The following is a 23,218-nucleotide window of genomic DNA, read 5'->3' on the forward strand; positions in this document are numbered from 1 at the left end:
ACCTGCAAGCTGGGTTTTTGCGACTCATGCACAAGGACCCCGAGGTCCCTCTGCACCGTCGCCTGCTGCAGTTTTTCGCCACGTAAGTAATAGTCCTTCCTACCATTCTTCCTACCAAAGTGGACCACCTCACACTTGCCAACATTAAATTCCATTTGCCATTTCCTGGCCCATTCGCCCAGCCTATCTAGATCCTTCTGCAGACTCTCCACACCCTCCGCACAATTTGCTGTTCCCCCAATCTTGGTGTCATCAGCAAATTTCGACACTCTACACTCGGTTCCCTCCTCCAGATCATCTATATAAATGGTAAAAAGCTGAGGCCCCAGCACCGACCCCTGGGGCACTCCACTAGTCACCATCCGCCAATCCGAATAGCACCCGTTGACCCCCACTCTCTGCCTCCTATTTGACAACCAATCCTCTATCCACGCTAACACCCTACCCCCAACTCCATGTCCCTCGACCTTCTGCAATAACCTCTTGTGAGGTACTTTGTCAAACGCCTTCTGAAAATCTAGAAAGACCACATCCACCGGCTCTCCTCTATCCACCGTCCTAGACACATCCTCATAGAACTCCAGTAAATTTGTCAGACACGACTTCCCTTTAATGAAACCGTGCTGCGTCTGCTCTATCAAGCAATTCCCTTCAAGATGCCTCGCAATTTCCTCCTTAATGACAGATTCTAACATTTTACCTACCACAGACGTTAAACTAACCGGCCTATAATTCCCCGCCTTTTGCCTGGCACCCTTCTTAAACAACGGCGTAACATTAGCCGTTTTCCAATCATCCGGCACTTCCCCGGAATCCAGCGACGTTTGGAAAATAACCACCAAGGCATCCACTATCACCTCCGCCATTTCTTTCAGAACCCTCGGATGCATTCCATCCGGTCCTGGGGACTTGTCCACAATCAGCCCCTCCAGTTTGTCGAGCACCGCCTCTCTAGTAACAGTAATGTCATTAAGACCCTCCAGTCCTACCACCTTTCCATCGGCAAATTATTCACGTCCTCCTCCGTGAAGACAGAAACAAAAAAGTTGTTCAATACCTTAGCCATATCCCCATCCCCTACCACTTATATATTTATAAAAACTCTTGCTATCCTTTTTTATATTAAGCGCTAGCCCAGCTTCATAGTTTCTCCTACCCTTCTTTATCAACTTCTTTGTCAATCTTTGTTGACATTTAAACCTCTCCCAATCCTCTTCTCGCCCACTACTCTTTGCTACTCTAAATTCCTCCGCTTTTAGTTTAACACTTTCCTTCACCTCCTTCGTTATCCACGGCTTATTACCTCTCCTCCTACTATCCTTTTTGACCATCGGAATAAATTTGCGCTGAGCACCAAGAAAGATCTCCTTAAAGATCCTCCACTGCTCCTCAACAGACCCTCCCTCCAACGCGCTCCCCCAGTCCACATTCGCCAATTCTTCTCTCATCCTACCGTACTCCCCTCTATTCAAACAAAGGACGCGTGTCCGGGAACCCACTTTCTCCTCCTCCATCTGCACCAGAAACTCCACCATACAATGATCACTCTCCCCAAGAGGTTCCTTCACCACAAGGTCCCTAATTCTACCCGCCTCATTACATAGCACCAGATCCAAGATAGCTCGCTCCCTCGTCGGCTCCAACACACACTGTTCGAGGAAACTATCCCGGCAGCATTCCAAGAACTCTTCCTCGAGCCCCCCGCGTCCAACATGGGTCGACCAATCAATATGCAGATTGAAATCCCCCTTAACTACGGCCGTCCCATTCCTGCACGCCGCACTTATTTGCGCGTTAACAGCCCGCCCCACCTCCAGATCATTATTCGGGGGCCTATAGACGACACTCACCAGCGTCTTCCTCCCTTTGCTGTTCCTAATCTCTACCCACAACGATTCCACCCTCTGCTCCTTGGCTCCAATATCATCCCTTGCTACCACCGTGATGCTATCCTTAATCAGCAGAGCTACGCCCCCCACTTTTCCCTCCTGCCTATCCTTCCTAAACACTTGATAGCCCTGTACATTCAGCTCCCAGTCCCTGTCACCCTGCAGCCACGTCTCTGTAATGGCCACCAGATCGTATCCATTTGTGTCGATCTGCGCCACCAGCTCATCCACTTTATTCCGAATGCTTCGTGCATTCAGATAAAGTGCTTTTATCCCAGCCTTCACCTGGACCCTATTTGCTGCAACGCCACCAACCATACTCACGCCCCCTACTCCCTCTATTATTGGGACATCCTCGGCCTCTTCTCTTACCTGTACCCTCTCCTTAACTTTAGACCTCGTAACGTCACCTACCCTCGCACCCTCCCCCCCCCCCCCCCCCAATTAGTTTAAAGCCCTGTCTACAGTCCTCTTTACTCGATTCGCCAGCACTCTGGTCCCAGCACGGTTCAGACCAACCCCATCCCACCCGAACAGGTCCCACCTATCCCAATACTGGTGCCAATGCCCCATAAATTCAAACCCATTCCTCCCACACCAATCCCTGAGCCACCCATTCACTTCCTTAATCCTGTCAACCCTACGTCCGTCTGCACACGGTTCAGGCAGTAGCCCAGAGATAACCACCTTGTCGGTTCTACTTTTTAATTCCATTCCCAGCTTCTCATACTCCCAGAGTGCAAAGGGGGTTAAAGTAAGAAGTTTTCTACCATTCATCAGAGACAGATCATGGCACCAAGAAACCTTGAGCCCGTATGATTGCCTAAGAGTAGACAGTGCATTGTTTATAAGAGAAAAAAATCACACTCGATTCTGAAACTCCAATTGAGAATGTATATAAGATTCTTTGGCTCTTTTTACTCTATTTGCTTTTGGTCCTTGGGTAAGTTTCATTTACATAGAGGTCTGTCAGTCTTTCCTGGATTTGAAAGTGTGTTTTTTTTCACCTACCTCCTTCCTTGATATCCTAATGAAATTGAAACTTTATTTTTGTGAGCGGATTTCAAATTAGTTGTGAAAGAGCTTTCAAATTTTTCATCTTTCAGATGCTTTGAAATACAGCTGAACATTGCCTAGAGCGATAATATGCACCTATTTAATTAAGTAGCTACATTTTACACAAGTCAAGCCATGGGAGGCAAGCTGTAAGAGGCAGAATGCAAAGTCAAACTGAATCACTTTTGTGCTACTGTGGCCAGTTGAATACCATTATATGTAGGAACCTGCAAAAGATTTGGATGACAAATATGGCATGTTGATTGTAAAAGAAATGGTTTGCACAATTGCAGTAATGATGTGGAGATGCCGACGCTGGACTGGAGTAAACACAGTAAGAAGTCTCACAACACCAAGTTAAAGTCCAACAGGTTTATTAGTCCAAGTAGTTACCAGTCCAAGTAGGTTAATTGCAGTAATACAGAGATCAGCATATGAGACTATTCCTTGTCCTCCTCATCTCCTCCACTCATTTTCCAATTGAAAAGTACTTGTGTGGTTCAGTTTTTGACCAATCAACTTGCACATGGCAGATACTTAATAACTCTTAAAGAAGCTTCTACAGTGGCACAAGTCTGTTTATTAGTGTCACAAGTAGGTTTACATTAACATTACAATGAAGTTACTGTGAAAAGTTTATCCATTAAATAGTTGATCCATGCAATCCAGCCAAGTCTGGATTCATCAACTGAGGAATTGAGTTTAGGAGTCGAGAGATAATGTTGCAGCTATATAGGACCCTGATCAGACTCCACTTGGAGTACAGTGCTCAGTTCTGGTTGCCTTATTACAGGAAGGATGTGGAAGCTATAGAAGGGTGCAAAGGAGATTTACCAGGATGTTGCCTGGATTGGGGAGCATGCCTTATGAGGATACGTTGAGTGAACTCGGCCTTTTCTCCTTGGAGAAACGAAGAATGAGGGGTGACCTGATGGAGGTATACAAGATGTTGAGAGATTTTGATCAAGTGGATAGTCAAAGGCTTTTTCCTAGGGCTGAAATGGTTTAAGGTGCTGGGGAGTAGGTACAGAGATGTCAGGGGTAAGTTTTTCACTCAGAGTGGTGGGTGCGTAGAATGGGCTGCCAGCAACGGTAGTGGAGGCAGATTCGATAGAGTCTTTTAAGAGACTTTTAGATAAGTACATGGAACTTAGTAAGATAGAGGGTTGTTGGTAAACCTAGTAATCTCTAAGGTTGGGACATGTTCGGCACAACTTTGTGGGCCGAAGGGCCTGTACTGTGCTGTAGTTTTTCTGTGTTTCTCTGTTTCTAAGTCTAAAGTTTGTTTGCTAGTTTGTGGTTGCTACATTGAGCAATGTCAAATGAGGAGTAGTGTGGAGAGGAGTCCATAAAACTAATGAAGTAAATAAAAATTGTGAAACATTTCATTGTAGAATGGCTACTCTCATATTGAGCCATAACTTTTATGACATAGCAATAATTATCGGATTGCCACTCCATGCCTGTCTCACTCCACCTTCCAACTCAGGCTGGGTGAGATCCCAGGCAATGCAGCTGTCTCTGAAGCAGAGCACCAAAGTGCAGGAGAGGTGAATTGAATGATGACATGCTGCCTTTTTTATGGCACTCGCTGCTGGAAACCAAGTGAGTTTAAAGGTGCAATTGAAATTCATAGGCCAGGAAGTGGATAGGATTCAGGGGCTGGAGGATTGGAGGGTGGGTGGGGAGATCTGACATTGGGGTGGAGGGTTTGGACATTGGAGTGTGACATTCAGGATTGAAGGGTGCCAGGCAAAAGGCGGGGAATTATAGGCCGGTTAGTTTAACGTCTGTGGTAGGTAAAATGTTAGAATCCGTCATTAAGGAGGAAATTGCGAGGCATCTTGAAGGGAATTGCTTGATAGGGCAGACGCAACACGGTTTCATTAAAGGGAAGTCGTGTCTGACAAATTTACTGGAGTTCTATGAGGATGTGTCTAGGGCAGTGGATAGAGGAGAGCCGGTGGATGTGGTCTTTCTGGATTTTCAGAAGGCGTTTGACAAGGTACCTCACAAGAGGTTATTGCAGAAGGTCAGGGGACATGGAGTTGGGGGTAGGGTGTTAGCGTGGATAGAGGATTGGTTGTCAAATAGGAGGCAGAGAGTGGGGGTCAATGGGTGCTATTCGGATTGGCGGTTGGTGACTAGTGGGGTGCCCCAGGGGTCGGTGCTGGGGCCTCAGCTATTTACCATGTATATAGATGATCTGGAGGAGGGAACCGAGTGCAGGGTGTCGAAATTTGCTGATGACACCAAGATTGGGGGAAAGGCAAATTGTGCGGAGGGTGTGGAGAGTCTGCAGAAGGATCTAGATAGGCTGGGCGAATGGGCCAGGAAATGGCAAATGGAATTTAATGTTGGCAAGTGTGAGGTGGTCCACTTTGGTAGGAAGAGTGGTAGGAAGGACTATTACTTACGTGGCGAAAAACTGCAGCAGGCGACGGTGCAGAGGGACCTCGGGGTCCTTGTGCATGAGTCGCAAAAACCCAGCTTGCAGGTGCAGCAGGTGGTCAGGAAGGCGAATGGGACGCTGGCCTTCATAGCGAGGGGGATTGAATATAAAAGTAGGGAGGTCTTGCTGCAGCTGTATAGGGCATTGGTGAGGCCGCAGCTGGAGTACTGTGTGCAGTTTTGGGCGCCGCACCTGCGCAAGGATATTTTGGCCCTGGAGGGAGTGCAGAGGAGGTTTACTAGGCTGATACCGGAGTTGAGGGGATTGAGCTATGAGGAGAGGCTGAATAAACTAGGCTTGTACTCGTTAGAGTTTAGAAGAATGAGGGGAGATCTCATTGAGACGTATAAGATGATGAATGGGATGGATAGGATAGAGGTGGAGAGACTCTTCCCGCTCAAAAAAGACAGTAGGACTAGGGGGCACAGCCTCAAGATAAAGGGGAGGCGGTTTAGAACGGAGTTGAGGAGGAACTTCTTCACTCAAAGGGTGGTGAATCTCTGGAATTCTCTGCCCGTTGAAGTGGTGGAGGCTGCCTCGCTAAATATTTTTAAGAAGCGGGTTGATGGGTTCTTGATAAGAGAGGGGATTAAGGGTTATGGGGAGAGGGCGGGAAAGTGGAACTGAGCCACGACAGATCAGCCATGATCTTATTGAATGGCGGGGCAGGCTCGAAGGGCTAGATGGCCTACTCCTGCTCCTATTTCTTATGTTCTTATGTTCTTATGAACTACAGGAGGGGGCAATGGTTGGGGTTCTGGGAAGTCGGACACCAGGAGGGACAGTTGGAGGTTGAACATTGAGGGGTGGTCTTTAGTGTAGGATTGGTGTTGGGAAAGGGCGGTGTTGGGGAGGGCTGGTAGACAGGTTGGTTGGGGAAGGCGGGGTGCGGTGACCAGACTTGCAGAATGGGGTGGAGGACTGGACCTCAGGCGTTTGTGCAAGGGCAAGATTGGGTCAGGCATGGTTTGGAAGAGTCTGTGGAGGTGGGGGCAGGTGTGAGGTGAGGAGTCTTTTGCAGGAGGGGGTGAGGAGTTACGTATGAGTGGAGGAATCCCATGGAGAGTTGGAGAATATCATTAGAGGGCTAGTTAATTGGGGTGCACCTTGCGCTCTCATGAATGTACTCTTGCTGGGGTGAGGGAATAGTCTCCAGGCGGGGGTCAGGGAACAGTCCCGTGGTGGCTCGCATTTGTAGGGGGTGTCCCAACAGTGTGTCAGTCTGCATTTTTACAATGGTTACCCAGAAGTTAAACGAGGTTTTAATTCTGCCATTTTCCAAGCAACTATTGGTACAGTGCTGGCAGAACCATTTGAAGTTGCAATATAAATCACATTTTTGGTTCATAGCAGAGGACAATTGCCCAGAGAAACTTTGTACTTAAAGTAAAGTTTATTTATTAATCACAAATAGGCATACATTAACACTGCAATGAAGTTACTGTGAAAATCCCATAGTCGCCACGCTCAGGCGCCTGTTAGGGTACATGGAGGGAGAATTTAGCATGGTCAGTATACCTAACCCCATACCTTTTGGACTATAGAAGGAAACCGGAGCACCCGGAGGAACCCCATGCAGACATGGGGAGAATGTGCAGAAGCCATTCAGACAGCAACCCAAGTCAGGAATTAAACTTGGGTTCCTGGCTCTGTGAGGCAACAGTGCTAACCACTGTGCCACCGTGCCACCAATTCTGGGCAATTACCGTGCAAATGTTTATCTATGAAGTTCTGAGAGGAATTCCTTAGGACAACGAACAAGAGCAAAGAAAATTACAGCACAGGAACAGGCCCTTCAGCCCTCCAAGCCTGCACCGATCATACTGCCTGAAAAATCAGAGTGGAGAATGTGGACAATGATCCTACTACTCTCACATCTTTGGGGGACCCCCTAATTTGGTGCTAGGGAGCTCATGAACAAAGAACAAAGAAAATTGCAGCATAGATACAGGCCTTTCAGCTTCCAAGCCTGCACCAACCATGCTGCCCATCTGAACTGAAACCTCCTACCCTTCCGGAGATATATCCCTCTATTCCCATCCTATTAAAAGTCACTATTGTATCAGCTTCCACCACCCCCTCCGGCAGCCATTTCCAGGCACCCACCACTCGCTTTGTAAAAAACTTGCCTCATATATTTCTTTTAACCCTTGCTCCTCGCATCTTAAGCCTATGCCCCCTATTAATTGACTCTTCCACTCTGGGGGTAAAAAGCTTCTGACTATCTACTTTGTCCATGCCCCTCATAATCTTGTAGACTTCTTTCAGGTCACCCCTCAACCTCCGTCGTTCCAGTAGGAATAAACTAAGTTTCTCCACCCTCTCCTGATAGCTAGTGCCCTCCATACCAGGCAACATCCTGGTGAATCTTTTCTGCACCCTCTTCAAAGCCTCGACATCCTTTTGGTAGCTACGACATGGCTTGCCAGCTTTTAAACTCAGTGCCCCAGCTGATGAAGGCAAACATGCCGTATGCCTTCTTGACTACCTTCTTCACCTGGTTTGCCACTTTCAGTGACCTGTACACCCAGATCCCTCTGCCTATCAATCCTCTTAAGGTTCTGTCATTTACTGTATATTTCCCATCTGTATTAGACCTTCCAAAATGCATTACCTCATATTTGTCTGGATTAAACTCCATCTGCCATCTCTCTGCCCAAGTCTCCAACCGATCTCTATCATGCTGTATCCTCCCGACGGTCCTCATCGCTATCCGCAGTACCACTAACCTTTAAGTCATCTGCAAACTTACTAATCAAACCAGTTACGTTTTCCTCCAAATCATTTCTATATCATCACAAACAGCAAAGGGTTGCCAGTAGTTACAGCCTTCCATTCAGAAATGCACCCTTCCATTGCTATCCTCTATCTTCTATGACCGAGCCAGTTCTGAATCCATCTTGGCCAGCTCACCTCTGATCCTGTGCGACTTCACTTCCTGTATCAGTCTGCCATGAGGAATTTGTCATAGACTTACTGCAGTCCCTGTAGACAACATCCACTACTTCATCAGTCATTTTCATCACTTCCTCAAAAAATACTCCATCAAGTTAGTGAGTCATGATCTCCCCTTCACAAAATGAAGTTACATCTCGCTAATGCCTCCATTTATTTCCAAGTTGGAGTAAATTGAAGAATCCTCTCTAATAATTTCCCTATCACTGAGGTAAGGTTCACTGGCCTGTAATTACCTGGAATTATCCTTGTTGCCTCCTTAAACAAAGGAACGATCCTCTAGGATCTCCCCTATAGCCAGAGAGGATACAAAGATTTCAAAGCCCCAGCAATTTTATTCCTTACTTCTCTCAGTATTCTGGGGTATATCCCATTAGGCCCTGGGGACTTGTCTACCGTAATCTTTTTCAAAACCTCCAATATCTCCTTTTTGATCTCAACATGATTCAAACTGTCTGCACACCCTTCTCCATACTCATCGTCCACTAAGTCCTTCTCTTTGGTGAATACTGATACAAAGTCCCCATTTAATACCTCACCCATTCTTCTGGCTCCACACAGAGATTCCCACCCCGTCTTTGAATGGGCCAACCCTCTCCCTGGCTACCCTCTTGCTTTTTATTTATGCATAAAAATCCTTGGTATTTTCCTTATTGACTTTTTGTGACCGCTTTTAGTCCTCCTGATTGCTTGCTTAAGTTTCTTTCTACTTGTATTACAGAGTTACGACCCAATCTGATTGCCTCCAATTTAGATTAAAAAAAGTGGTGCCAGTATGTTAACAGCTTGCCACAAACATAACAAAAATAAAAATATTGTTGCACTTTATGTCTCAGAGAGTAGACTTGTTGGCAAAACTAAAGCTCATGGAGTTATAAAGGGGCAGTGATAGTGTTAGACAGGAGATTGAATGAGATGCAAAGCAAAAATAGTAATGAATGATTGTTTTCCAGGTTGGAGAGACCAATGCTCTAGACTTGGATAGGGGAAAATATTTCAAAGCTTGCAAATAATGCTAAATTTGAAAATGTAGTAAAGAGCAAAGAGACTTTAAAGAGCATGGCAGACTTTAGGACACTTTATCAGACTGATAAAATAGACACGTGGGCAAATGAAATTGTGCAGAGAAGTGTGAAGCAGTGAATTTTGAAAGGAAAATTAAGGCAAGGTAATGTAAGCAAACAGATACAATTTTCCAATAAGTATTGGAACAGAACAACCTTGGGGTTCACAAGAACTATATTTTTGGTGATAGGACAAATTGGGAAGGCTGTTTTAAAGTCCAGGATTCTATCTTTTTAAATACAGGCAGAATACAAAAGCAGAGAAGTTATGCCAAACTTTATAAAACAATGCTTTCTTGGATGAGGGAGTGCAGTTATTTGGAGCAATTGGAGAAGCTGGAATTGTTTTCTTTCGAGCAGAGAAGGTTAAGGTTAGATTTAATAGAGGTGTTCAAAATTGATCAGTTTTTCAATAGAATAATTAGGGAGAAACTGTTTCTAGTGCCAGCAGTGTCTAGAAGGCATTGGTTTCAGATAATTGGCTATGAAGTCATTTTACTCAATGTATTCTGATCTGCAATGCATTGCCTTTATATATGGTAATAACAGATTCAGTGGTAACTTTCAGAAAGAATTGTATAAAATGCTGAGAAGGTTAAATTTTCAGGGCTATGGAGAAAGAGTTGGGGAGTGGGACTTAATTGATAGCTCTTTCAGAGAGCCGTCTCCACAGGCTGATTGAACTGAGAGACCTCCTTCTGTGCTATTAAATTTTCTGTTTAACTGCATTTTATGATTTAGTAGGCAAATTTACGCTGCAATTACTCACTCCAAATATTTTGAGTAACATGAAATTCAGTGCAGTGCTACGAAAATGTAAATCTGTAAGTGTATATTTTTGAGTACAACTTATTCTTTGCTGCATGCAGGTTAATTTAAGTTACTGTATATAGAAAAATATTCTAAGTTAGTTATTTTGTGAAGCTCCATATGTCGACAATAGTGAAATATAACAAGCTAAAATAAAAATAGTATAATGTACCAGAATGTTTTAGCCTTCATGGAATAAGTACAAGTGCCATGAATGGCACTCTTGCCAGCAGAACTCTTCAAGAATTTCTGCAAAGATAAGTTTCAGGGTTCAGTTCAAGTCCACTGGGTTTTCTTCATTTCAACCTTGCTGCATTCTTGACATGGTTGTTGAGGGCGTTGATCTGCAAGTGCTAACTAGCCAATCATAATTTTCAGTTGTAATATTTTTCCTCATTCTTTTGTGTGCAGCGAAGTAATGCAAGCCATTAGATACTTGACTTTCCCAGTTTCCTAGCAATAAATGTAAGTGTGCCGTGTATCACTGTTTTCGGCAGCTTTTTAATGCCTCCCTCTGTGCGTTGTTCACCACAAAGCAGTTATAACTTTACATTCATGCCCCTGGAAAAATGTATGCCTCCTTTGTGCTAATTTTAAACTATCTGAACCAACTTTCCCAGCAAAAATTCAGTCATTAAGCTTCTGTGATGTATAAGAACATAAGAACATAAGAAATAGGAGCAGGAGGAGGCCAACTAGCCCTTCGAGCCTGCCCCGCCATTCAATAAGATCATGACTGATCTGTCGTGGCTCAGTCAGTGGCAGCCTTTGAAGAGGTCATGTGTTTAAAGAAAATTATTGGCTTCAATGTTTTTACATCACCGTAAAAACAGAATAAAGTTCAGACATTTGTGAGTAGTTGCCACTTAGATTGACTGCCCCTATCTGCAGGCTATGATTCTGCTTTTCTCCTTCAAGAGCTGTATTTATCCAGTTCCTTTTTAAAGACCATTTTTGAACTTGTATCCACCATGCTATCAGTGCATTCCAAATGCTAACTACCGTGTAAGTTATTTTCATGTTACCTTTGGCTCTTTGGTCATTCACATAAAATATGTACTCTTTAATTATCAACTTTTCAGCTGCTGAAAACAGTTCAGCAGTTAAACTTTGCTTGCTCTAATTAAACCATTCATGATTTTAAACACCTCTATCAAATCTTCTCTTCTACTTGTTCGAGCAGAGAAGCTACCTCCAGACTGCCCACAACTGTAATCCCTCATGCCTGGTGCCATATTTGTTAATCTGTACTAGTTATTTTAGTTAACCTCTCCCAGGTTTTTGCATCCTTTCTAAAGTATGGTACCCAAATTTGGATACATAAGAACGTAAGAAATAGGAGCAGGTGTAGGCCATCTAGTCCTTCGAGCCTGCCCTGCCATTCAATAAGATCATGGCTGATCTGAAGTGGACCAGTTCCACTTTCCCGCTTTCTCCCCATAACCCTTAATTCCCTTGTCTATCAGAAATTTATCTACCCGTGACTTAAATATATTCAACGAGGTAGCCTCCACCACTTCAATGGGCAGAGAATCCCAGAGATTCACCACCCTTTGAGTGAAGAAGTTCCTCCTCAACTCTGTTCTAAATTGCTCCCCGCCTTATTTTGAGGCTGTTTTCCTTTCTAAGTGGGAAGAATCTCTCTACCTCGACCCTATCTAGCCCCTTCATTATCTTGTAAGTCTCTATAAGATCCCCCCTCAGCCTTCTAGACTCCAACAAGTACAGGCCCAGCCTATTCAATCCCTCTTCATAAGCTAACCCCCTCATCTCCGGTATCAGCCTGGTGAACCTTCTGTGTACCCCCTCCAAGGCCAATATATCCTTTCGCAAATAAGTATTCCAGCTGGAGCTGAATTAATGCTTTATATCAGCTTAGTATGATTCACTATTTTTTGTGCTTTGCCTTGACTGATAACTATTTATAAATGCCTCCAGCTTACTCTTTTTTTTGTATGCCCTTGGAAATTGTATAATTTAGCATGCATTGTTACTTATTCTACCTACTAAGATGTATCACCTCCCATGTTTCTGCATTAAATTTCATTTGACCACATCGTAGAAAACCCATAGAAACCCTACAGCGCAGAAGGAGGCCAATTGGCCCATTGAGTCTGCACCGACAACAATCCCGCCCAGGCCCTATCCCCGTAATCCCACATATTTGCCCTGCTAAGCCCTCTAACCTACACATCCCAGGATATTAAGGGGCAATTTAGCATGGCCAAAGCACCTAACCCACACATCTTTGGACTGGGGGTGGAAACTGGATCACCCGGAGGAAACCCGACAAGGGGAGAACATGCAAACTCCACACGGACAGTGACCCAAGCCAAGGGTTGAATCCAGCTCCCTGGAGCTGTGAAGTGGCAGTACTAAGCACTGTATCACCGTCCTCTCTTTCCATCAGCCTTCGTCAGCTTAAAATATAATGCCAACTTCCTCACTGTTTGTTAACTTTCAAGTCCTCATATTTCGAAGCTGTGCCCTGCATGCCCAAATCTAAATCAGTAATGCATATCAAAAGGTGTAGTGGACCGGGCACTGAACCCTGGTGGACTCCATTTCATATCTCACTCCAGCCTGAAAAGCAGCCATTCACCATTTCTATCACTTGGATAATTTTCAGTCTGTATTGTGTATTTTGTACCTACTACTATCTTTTTTATCCCATGGATTTTAATTTTATTCATAAGTCTAGTGTGGTACCTTTTGAAAGTCCATAGAAATAGCATCAATTTAGTGTCCTCATTCTCCCTCTGTTAAACATCATTATAATTATACTGCCCATTATGTAGCAAGGCTGTCAATTACTGTAGTATAAATCATCTGGAACATCTGTGTCTGCCGTGGTTTAATTGGTAGCAGTCTCACTTATGAGTCAGAAGTGGGTTCAAATCTAGTCCCAGAAACTTGAGCATAAATTGAGGCTGACACTGCGATACTGTACTGAGTGAGTGTTATGATATCAAGAGGTGTACTGTGATTTGGAGGAAACGGCAAACCAAAATCATGTTTGTCTTCTCAGGAAGATCTAAAAGAGCCCATTGCTGTAAAGTGTAGTTTGATAAGTCTTATGAGAAAGTTCTGATTCTTGCATAGTTTAACAATAAGTATTTATTAACTGTTAGTAACTATACATGTCTTCGTACTTGTCAAATAGGAGGCAGAGAGTGGGGGTCAATGGGTGCTATTCGGATTGGCGGTTGGTGACTAGTGGAGTGCCCCGGGGTCAGTGCTGGGGCCTCAGCTATTCACCATTTATATAGATGATCTGGAGGAGGGAACCAAGTGTATGGTGTCGAAATTTGCTGATGACACCAAGATTGGTGGAACGGCAAATTGCGCGGAGGGTGTGGAGAGTCTGCAGAAGGATCTAGATGTGCTGGGCGAGTGGGCCAGGAACTGGCAAATGGAATTTGATGTTGGCAAATGTGAGGTTGTCCACTTTGGTAGGAATAATGGTAGGAAGGACTATTACTTACGTGGCGAAAAACTGCAGCATGCGACGATGCAGAGGGACCTTGGGGTCCTTGTGCATGAGTCGCAAAAACCCAGCCTGCAGGTGCAGCAGGTGGTCAGAAGGCAAATGGGATGCTGGCCTTCATAGCAAGGGGGATTGAATATAAAAGTAGGCAGGTCTTGCTGCAGCTGTATAGGGCACTGGTGAGGCCGCAGCTGGAGCACTGTGTGCAGTTTTGGTCGCCGCACTTACGCAAGGATATTTTGGCCTTGGAGGGAGTGCAGAGGAGGTTTACTAGGCTGATTCCGGAGTTGAGGGGGTTGAACTGTGAGGAGAGGCTGAATAAACTAGGCTTGTACTCGTTAGAGTTTGGAAGAATGAGGGGAGATCTCATTGAGACGTATAAGATGTTGAATGGGATGGATAGGATAGAGGTGGAGAGACTCTTCCCGCTCAGAAAGGACAGTAGGTCTAGAGGGCACAGCCTCAGGATAAAGGGGGGTCAGTTTAGAACGGAGTTGAGGAGGAACTTCTTCACTCAAAGGGTGGTGAATCTCTGGAATTCTCTGCCCGTTGAAGTGGTGGAGGCTGCCTTGCTAAATATTTTTAAGACGCGGGTTGATAGGTTTTTGATAGGCAAGGGGATTAAGGGTTATGGGGAGAGGGCGGGAATGTGGAACTGAGCCACGACAGATCAGCCATGATCTTATTGAACGGCGGGGCAGGCTCGAGGGGCTAGATGGCCTACTCCTGCTCCTATTTCTTATGTTCTTATGTTCCCTGCATGTGCCTCTGTCCAGTGCAAGACTACCATACTGGACAGTCTTATAGTAAGTCCCAAATTACCTCTTTCTGGAGACCCTTGTATTACACCGTCCCCTAAGTCTTTATCCAACATACTTAAATTTCTGTTTACCCAACATAGATAAGATTATTTCTGCTACCTTTCTCTCCCCCACCACCCAGTGCCCCCTCTTTAAGCCTGTATTTACAGGGTCAGGCGCTCTAGACTCCGACTGATCTTGCCTTTACAACAGTTGGAAAAGTGGTAAACTCTACTGCTCTGGGCAAATTTTGAAGAGCGGGTTACGTTGAATGTGGTCATTCTGGCATTTGGTTGGTTGATGATTCTCTTTTGTTCTTTGGACTTGAACTGCTCCTTCTCAACTCTCCATCTGCTGTTCCCAATGGTCATTAGTCTATCCTGGTTCTTAGAGGAAGACAAATTCGCAGCTCATCTAAAGTGCTCATTCTGTTTTTCTTGCTGTGTGTGATTCACCATAATACATGCTGGGATGGAAGATGTCTCTTCCTATTGTGAGTGTGACTTTTCAGTGGGCTCACCTTGTAGTTTAGCTTTCTCTTTAACAATGTTCTCATTGGCTTGCTTCCCTAAGGTGTCCTGCAGTCAGTTGATGTTTACTACTCTGTTCAAGCATTGTCTAGTTAACAGTTGTGTTGGCTGAGAGTTGCAGTGCCTGTGTTGTGTTATCTTGAAATAACTTGCCAATGGATGTAGGAGCTGGAGGTTGAGGTTTATCTTGTTACTGGTTCATCTCTTTACTATCTTCCATTTAGGGAGGTGGTAACCACCTGAGTGGTTGGCTGACCTCACCAGAGGAGCTTCTGGCACCTACAAAGAAAATAGACAAACAAGCTCTGCAGAGTGAAGACAATTCAGAGCTGAAATACCAGGCCAGAGTATCTTTTCTGTTGGGGCTCTTGGAAACTTGCAGTTCCATACAATTAGCAGTAGAGGTTGTTTTGATGTCTACTGGCAATTTAAGAAGGTTCAAGGCAATAAAGACACCTCTTTTCAGAAGAGGAAAAAACTAGTTGTGCATGACATACCTGACTTTGAGATTAGTTTGCCACCATAGCTTGATGGTTCCAGAATCATATCCATTACTGGACATCACGTTCTTCCGCGCCATAGAGGGATGTGTCTGCTGCTCATAATCAAAAGCCTCTCAGCCCTCATTCTTTATCCAGGTGGACCATAACATTGGTGCCCATGCCCAATTAAAAATTTGTGAGATGACCATTGACTGAGATGTCCCCATTCCAGAATGAAAATCCCCGATCTTTGGCCTCATCATAGAATTTTTGGCTCCCTTCTGCACTGTCAGGATCTTTCAGCCCACACCAACAACAACCCCACCCAGACCCTATCCCTGTAACCCCATGCATTTACCCTGTTGGTCCCCCTGACTGAGGGGCAATTTAGCCTGATCAGTCCACCTAGCCCACACAGCTTTTGAATATGGGAGGAAATGGAGCCCCATGGAGAAAACACACGCAGACATGGGGAGAACGTGCAGACTGTGACCCTAGGCCAGAATTGAACCCATGTCCTTGGCGCTGTGAGGCAGCTGTGTGTTAACCATTGTGTCGTATTTCCTTTTTGTGCTGGTACCTTGATTTCATGAATCATTTGATTTGATAATATTTTCACAGGTATTAGTATACAGTGAAAGTTTTGTTTTTTATGTGCTATATAAACAAAGCTTTCACAGTACTGCCTCACAGCGCCAAGGACATGGGTTCAATTCTGGCCTAGGGTCACAGTCTGTTTACAGTTTGCACGTTCTCCCCATGTCTGCGTGTGTTTCCTCCATGGGGCTCCATTTCCTCCCATACTGAAAAGCTGTGTGGGCTAGATGGACTGATCAGGCTAATTTGCCCCTTAGTCACAGGGACCAACAGGGTAAATGCATGGGGTTACAGGGATAGGGCCTGGGTGGGGTTGTTGTTGGTGCAGGCTGAATGGCTCCATTCTGCACTATTGGGATCTAAGATTCTATGATGTGAGGTCAAAGATCGGGGATTTTCATTTTGGAACGGGGACATCTCAGTCAATGGTTATCTCACAAATTTTTAATTGGGCATGGGCACCAATATTATGGTCCACTTGGATAAAGAATGAGGGCTGAGAGGCTTTTGATTATGAGCAGCAGACACATCCCTCTATGGGTCTGGAATAATGTGATGTTCAATAATGGACATAGAGCAGGAAAGGAGTGGCTACCGAATGTAGTGTTACGGTCATTGAGTCTGCACTGACCACAATCCCACCCAGGCCCTACCTCCATATCCCTACATATTTACCCACTAATTCGTCTAACCTATGCATCTCAGGACACTAAGGCAATTGTTTAGCGTGGCCAATCAACCTAAACCGCATATCTTTGGACTGTGGGACGAAACCGGAGCACCCAGAGGAAACCCACGCAGACACAAGGAGAATGTGCAATCTCTATACTGACAGTGACCCAAACCGGCAATTGAACCCAGGTCCCTGGAGCTGTAAAGAAGCAGTATTAGCTACTGTGCCGTTATTTGAGACCTGACCCACTATAGTGGTATCAACAACAAACTTGAAAACCAAGTTGGAGGGGAATGTGGCCACACAGTCATAGATGTATATGTAGTAAGCAGTTGAGATCGTTGTGCATCTATTTACGTTAGCTTTGCATAGCTTTCTAAAGTATCCTATAAGTTGCAGGTAAAGTTTTGTGTTGAGGACATTGATCATGCCTGTGGGGTCGCTTGGCTCCACAGCACTGGCATGATTGTCTACCTTCTTGTGGTCAGTTAGGGTATTGCCTCCTTTGGCTTTGAGTGTGTCTGCTCCTGTGCTCTTTTATTAGCTGGACAGTAGGGGTTGCTCAGTGCCATGTCTTGCTTTTGTCCCTTGAAGTGGATATGTGCTGTAAACACATTTACGATTGCCTGACATTCAGAACAGCTTTTTCAAGGGTCAAATCTTCCTGAGCTTGAAGCACACCTGAGAATGGATCATCCACCAGTCCCACAACAATTCTGTCAGTGATAAAGTGTGATTCTGAGCCATCATTGTCAGTCTTCAGCCATTCTTTACAGTTCATTAATGAAGGAGTCAACAGGTTCTCCTGGCTGGTGCACATGTTTGTTAAACTTTGTTCTTCCAAGGGTCTTGTTGCTGTTCAAATGAAAATGTGTCTGATTTTAAAATTAGATGAAATTGTGCTGAAGATTCATTGATCCCTTGTCTCGCTATTGTGTCATCAGCTGTTGGATCTATCAAATAAAGCCATGTGTTAAGATGTTCAGCTTCTGTCTTTTTTCAAAACCTGAAGCAATTATGTATTTAAGGATTCTCTTTTTCCAATGTGCCCTATTTTGGATGAGTGCAAACTAGTCTAGTAAGGTAGATTTTTGATCCATGCTCCTTTAAAAATAAAAATGTGTATAGCTTTAAATGCTGCTAGAAAACCCAAGACGTGCAGCTGTATATTACTATACAATGAGGTTTCCCACACTTGTCAGTTTTGGCAGTCTCTAGCAATAATGGTGGTTGCAGTTTCTGTGTTTTTCATTTCAGCAGCAGCTCCCTGGCTGGACCTATTTTTGAATCTTTCCTGCTGTCTCTAAGAACTTTCGGGTGGTGAAGCCATCAAATCCTGGATTTTACTTGGTTTTTAAATTGCCAATTATCTCGATGGGAGTGAACTTGTCCGCCACGTATTCAGGCACCATCTCAGGACTCAGACTGTTCGCGGTGCTTTTTAAAATGATGATTATGACAACTGTGTCTGACTTGAAAATGTTTTTAAAAACTCGTTCTGGACATGACCTTAAATTTTTTTAGCTCAGCCCTGCTAGGCCCTCTGACTCTGCACTTTTTAGGCATTGACGCTGGACTTCCTTGAGATTCAGTTGAGTCTTCTGTTGCAGTGTGAAGTTTTATTTTTGCCTTCTGCTTCCAGTCCTGCTTTGAGTATTTTCTTTGGTAATTCTGTTGTGCGCCTCTGGTACAAGAAGTCAGAATGCTACATTTTCAGTTGTTTGGGTTTTACATTTCTTTTCCAGGTTCTGAGAAATTTTGGAATTTTGCCAAAAGCTGCCACCATGTTGTAAGATCTGCATAATTCAGTAGGTTCCATGAAGAGTTGTAATTAACTACACATATATGGAATATAAAATTTAAGCTTGGAACTGTCTCCACACTTGGCTCTAAACACATTTCTGTCCAGTACAACACTGCCCTCTAGACTTCAATCATGTGTTCGTTTACAATGCTCTATGGACTAGTGTACCCAGTCTTGTGTTATGTCAAATCTTTATACTGCACCTATGACACTATTATGAAGAAGAGGAGCAGGGGAGTTATCCCCTGTGCTCTTCCGACACACCTCTCCAACTTGCTTTCCTCCTTCAAGACACTGCTTAAAATCTACTCGTCATATTTTGTTTTATAAACCTTTTGGAATCTTTTACTACATTAAAGATCCTATATAAAAATAAATTGTGTTCTTAAATTGTTGGGGTCAAATAGTTCCTTTAAGATGACTTACACAAATATCAAAACTATCCTGAGACGAGAAACAAAAGTCTTTACTGTTTTAAAATAAATCTTGATGGCATAATTCCTTTCTAATGAAACAAATAACTGCAAAGTTCCTTACACGCTTGCAAGAAACCAAAAGGAAAAATAAATCCTAATTTTATGGAACATACTTTATTGTAGTTGTATTAATAAATAAATATCAAAATGGTGGCCTTTGATCCGTACAGTATTCAAAAATGCTTAAATTGTATCAAAAATGCTTAAATTGTAATAGCAGGAAGTGTTTCATCGTTGTGAGAAGATTGATATTCAGAGCATAGTACAATGAAAGCAACATAAACACAATAGAATGAGTTGCCACCTCATTGTTCAGCAGGGTGGGAACGGATAATTTCAATCAGCACTTGAAAGCTAATGGCAGGAAATGTTGGTTCGCAAGTTGTCTCTGTTAACAAATGCTGGTGAGGTTAATGCTGGTTTGCGATTATTTGCCCAGTCTTCCCCAACATTCTGTACAGTTTATCATTGGAAAATTCAACCTGTAACTGTGAATGGTAATTTTTGTAAGTTTTTATTTTACAGTAAAATAATTGGGGTGCAATTGTGGCACAGTCTCTAGCACTGCTGCCTCACAGTGTCAGGGACCCAGATTCAATTCCGGCTTCGGGTGACTGTATGGAGTTTGCACATTCTCCCCATGTCTGCGTGTGTTCCCTCCGGGTGCTCTGGTTTCCTCGGGTTAGGCTGATTGGTCCTGTTAAATTGCCCCTTAGTGTTAGGGGTATTAGCAGAGTAAATACATGGTGTTGCATGGATAGGGCTGGGTCGGATCATTGTTGATGCAGGTTTGATAGGCCAAATTGCCTCCTCCTGCACTGTAACGATTCTCCAAAAGGAATGTGACTGACACTGCACAGCGTTAGCTCTAGTATTCCACTGTGCTCCCTCAGAATTAGTATGGGTTGTATGTTATGTAAATAGATTCCCAGGAATAATGAATGCCCTGATGTCTAAAAAGATGTGAGGAATGTAAAGCAGGAGGCTGTTACTATCCATTTGTCATCAGGCAAATGACAAAGCCTAAAGACTCGAGCAAGAAGAAAGCTCAAAAAAAACATAAAACTCTCCAACCACAGACTGACAAACTAATTGACTAATAACCCACCAGTGATGTGGAATGCAGATTTTGGATATTTTTTCCCCACCTCTTAATGCTCTTACTTTCCCTTTTCCACCTTCTTTACCTTGTACTGTCATCATCCCTAGCTCATATAGCCTCTTTCTTTCCCTCCCTCTTCCTTTTTTCTTCCTCTCCCTCTCTCTGCAGCAGGGCTCCTTGGTAAGTGTTCTCCTCACTCCAAAGCACCACCAAGAAGAATGATCTTAATGCAGGCAAAATAAAGTTACAGGGAGGCATTGGTAATTGAGAATTTCGGGTGGACTTCGCTAAAACATGATGCAATTGTTAATTGCCTAATTAGATTGAAAGAGAATGGATAGATTATAGCTGATCATTGTCTTAATGCCCATTATAAGTATGATACAATATTTGCTTTTATGCATTTGAGAAACTGGAAGACCAGTGTTTGTGACAAGTGCAAGTTCAGCATCTAGCTGGTATTTTTGAACACCAGAAGTTGCTGTGTCAGTAATTGTGTGCTTGCATGTGTTCTGTCCCTGTCCCTGTCCCATCCCCCCCCCTCCCCACACACACACACACACACACACACACTCTCTCACTCTCTCTTTCTCTCAGCCACCCACACTTAGTCTTTTCATGTTTGTTAGCAAATCAAATAAGACTGCTTTGGTACTACATCAGTTTTGTATGATCTGTACCAATGTAAAAAATAAAATCCCTGTGCAGTTAATTACCATAAGTTGTATCAGTGGAGGCTGCTGCGTATTGTATTTGAATAGCTCTGAGATGCATATTATGCATGTGTGTGTTTAGCTTTTGAAGCAAGCAGACATCATCTGCTTGCTGGACCAGAGCACAGAGCAAAATGGATACTGTGAAGCAGCTCCTGCATGGGCATATGGTCTGTGATTTAGTATGCATTTAGTGTCTTCATGCGCTCTTGTGTATGTGTACATAGAAGACTGTTCTAAGCAATTGTTGAGCCTCTTGCAGCTAATTCAGGACCTTCTCCAGGTGATGCCATTCTATTATCTGTAAAGTTCTAATCCTTCTCCGTATCCAGTTTGTCTAGTGATAGATTTCATTTTGAAGCGGAGCACACAATCGATGGATGGACTCCCTGGGGGTTGGGTGGGGGGTGGGGGCTGCAAGGTTAGCTGATAGAAGACAGGCTCTTGATTATTACTTTATCCTGGCTTGCCCATCTGTTAGTTCCACCTTTGCATGCGTAACTGTATGTAGCTGGAGGGTGGGGGAAGAAGATGAGCCTCTGAAACAACGCTGCCTGGTTACTTAAATATAAAAATCAGTCTGGATGCATCATAAGCATTGTGGTTTGATTTTGATTATAGGTTATATGCTAGGCTACAGCACTGAGTTTTCTCAGAAGACATGGAGTGTGTTTCCTAAGGGAACTACAGACCGCTTTGTGTGAAAATTTTCTTCTGTCCTTTCTATTTTTGAAAGGAACCTTTTTTTGCTATCCAGGAAATGGCTTTTCTGGTGCGTTGCTATGCCAACTGCTTGCAGCCATGGCCTTCTAAAGTAAGCATGATCATAAAATTGCTGTGTAAAATTTTATTTGAATCCAAATACATTTGGTAGTTTATTATTTTGCTTGTGACATTACTACGGCTTTAATGACTGCTAGTGCCGTGTGTTTGCCTTGTGTATAAGATTTGAAGTGTTGAGTGAAATGTCGGTTACTGTCACAGTGTTAAGATGAATTGTTGAAAGTTGGTTAGCTCAGCTAAGCAGGGACCAGCAGTGACCACTCTGTCGGCACCATTAGCAGCTAGGGAGGAGGTTCCTTTTCATATGCACTGCCCTGATTCTTTAGTTGCGAATGAAATTGGAGTGTTAACAATGCCTTCTGAATGCTGTAGGCTGGTTTCTAGTCCTCGACTAATCTAATACTGCATTAAGCCTTTTGAGGGAGTCTGTGTGCGGTCAGCCATTTTAGCTTTCACACAGCCATAGTATTTGCTGTTGTTCTAAGGGAGCTAGATGTTTACTTTTACAGTGAGTTTTTTCCTTCCATATTTGAGGTACTCATAGTTTGTTTAGTTTTTTAATTATGAGGAGAAAGAAGCATCTGTTCAAATGATCTTTTGTGCCAGATCAAACCCTGATAGCTGCAGCTTTTTCATACTGTAATGGGTGAATTGATGAGCTGAAAAGAATCAGACCATGATGTTGAAATTCAGTTCAGCACATATTTCTTCATTATGAAACCATTAGCAATCGGAGCTAATCATCCAATCATGGGACAACAAGACAAAAACACGGTGAGTATTTTACAGCTACCTACCACTCTAATTGAATGTTATATGGTATTAATATATTTGCATTCTCACATTTTAAAAATTGTTTTGGTATTGATAGCTTTGGTGCTGGATTTCAGAGAGTTCAGTATGATGGAATAGTCTAATATCAGGAGTGTTACTTCAACTCCTTGTCTTTCAGGGAAACAGTCTTTTTATAAATTGTTTTCTAGTACTCTACTTGAACTACTTAATTTATTTGTTCCTCAAAGTCCGTGTTATATGAAATCAATTCAGTAGGAGGTACCTGTTCTTTTAGTTTTCATCTAACCACTGTATTGTCAGAAGTTTCAAATCTTCGGATACAGGATTTTTTGAGCAGAAGTCCATATTGTGTAACAGATGCTTATTAACTAAAAACTCATTTATTGCACTATAAAAGTGAAGGCAGTTATTTTCACTTTTTGGAATGTTCTGGCACAGTAATAGCCAATTGTCAGTGTGCAAAGGCTGCTGAAAAACAATTGTGCAGCTTGTGCATGTGTATCTTAGTTTTTATTTTAAAATATGTGAATGATTTGTCCCAAAGCATTCATTTTGGGAGCATTTGAAAAGAAAAGTAATTTGCTTCCTCTAAATGTCCCAATAATTATAATTTTGTACCTTGAAGCATAAGCATCAATAAACAACACCTTGGGGGATTGCAAAGACCTGTACTAGCATTTTTATAATTGATCCCTTAAACCCACTTTTTCTTTATCACATCAGAATCCCAACACAATTCTATTTGTCTTC

General features: G+C 43.4%; 1 protein-coding gene across 7 annotated transcripts in view; it reads left to right on the forward strand.

The window, feature by feature from the left end:
- Positions 1-23,218, forward strand: part of rapgef2b (Rap guanine nucleotide exchange factor 2b) — a 438,644-nt gene that overhangs the window by 209,856 nt on the left and 205,570 nt on the right. Inside the window, exon 1 of one of the 7 annotated variants that reach the window (XM_080193483.1) lies at positions 22,112-22,447. The exons of the other annotated variants lie outside the window; for them this stretch is intronic. Coding sequence (XP_080049609.1) covers positions 22,388-22,447 — 60 coding nt within the window. The 5' untranslated portion in view covers positions 22,112-22,387. Of the gene's footprint in view, positions 1-22,111; positions 22,448-23,218 lie in introns of those variants that run through there. 7 annotated transcript variants of the gene reach the window in all.

Source organism: Carcharhinus amblyrhynchos, chromosome 1 (genome assembly GCF_965287045.1).
Source record: "Carcharhinus amblyrhynchos chromosome 1, sCarAmb.v2.hapA, whole genome shotgun sequence".
Classification (NCBI taxonomy): domain Eukaryota; kingdom Metazoa; phylum Chordata; class Chondrichthyes; order Carcharhiniformes; family Carcharhinidae; genus Carcharhinus; species Carcharhinus amblyrhynchos.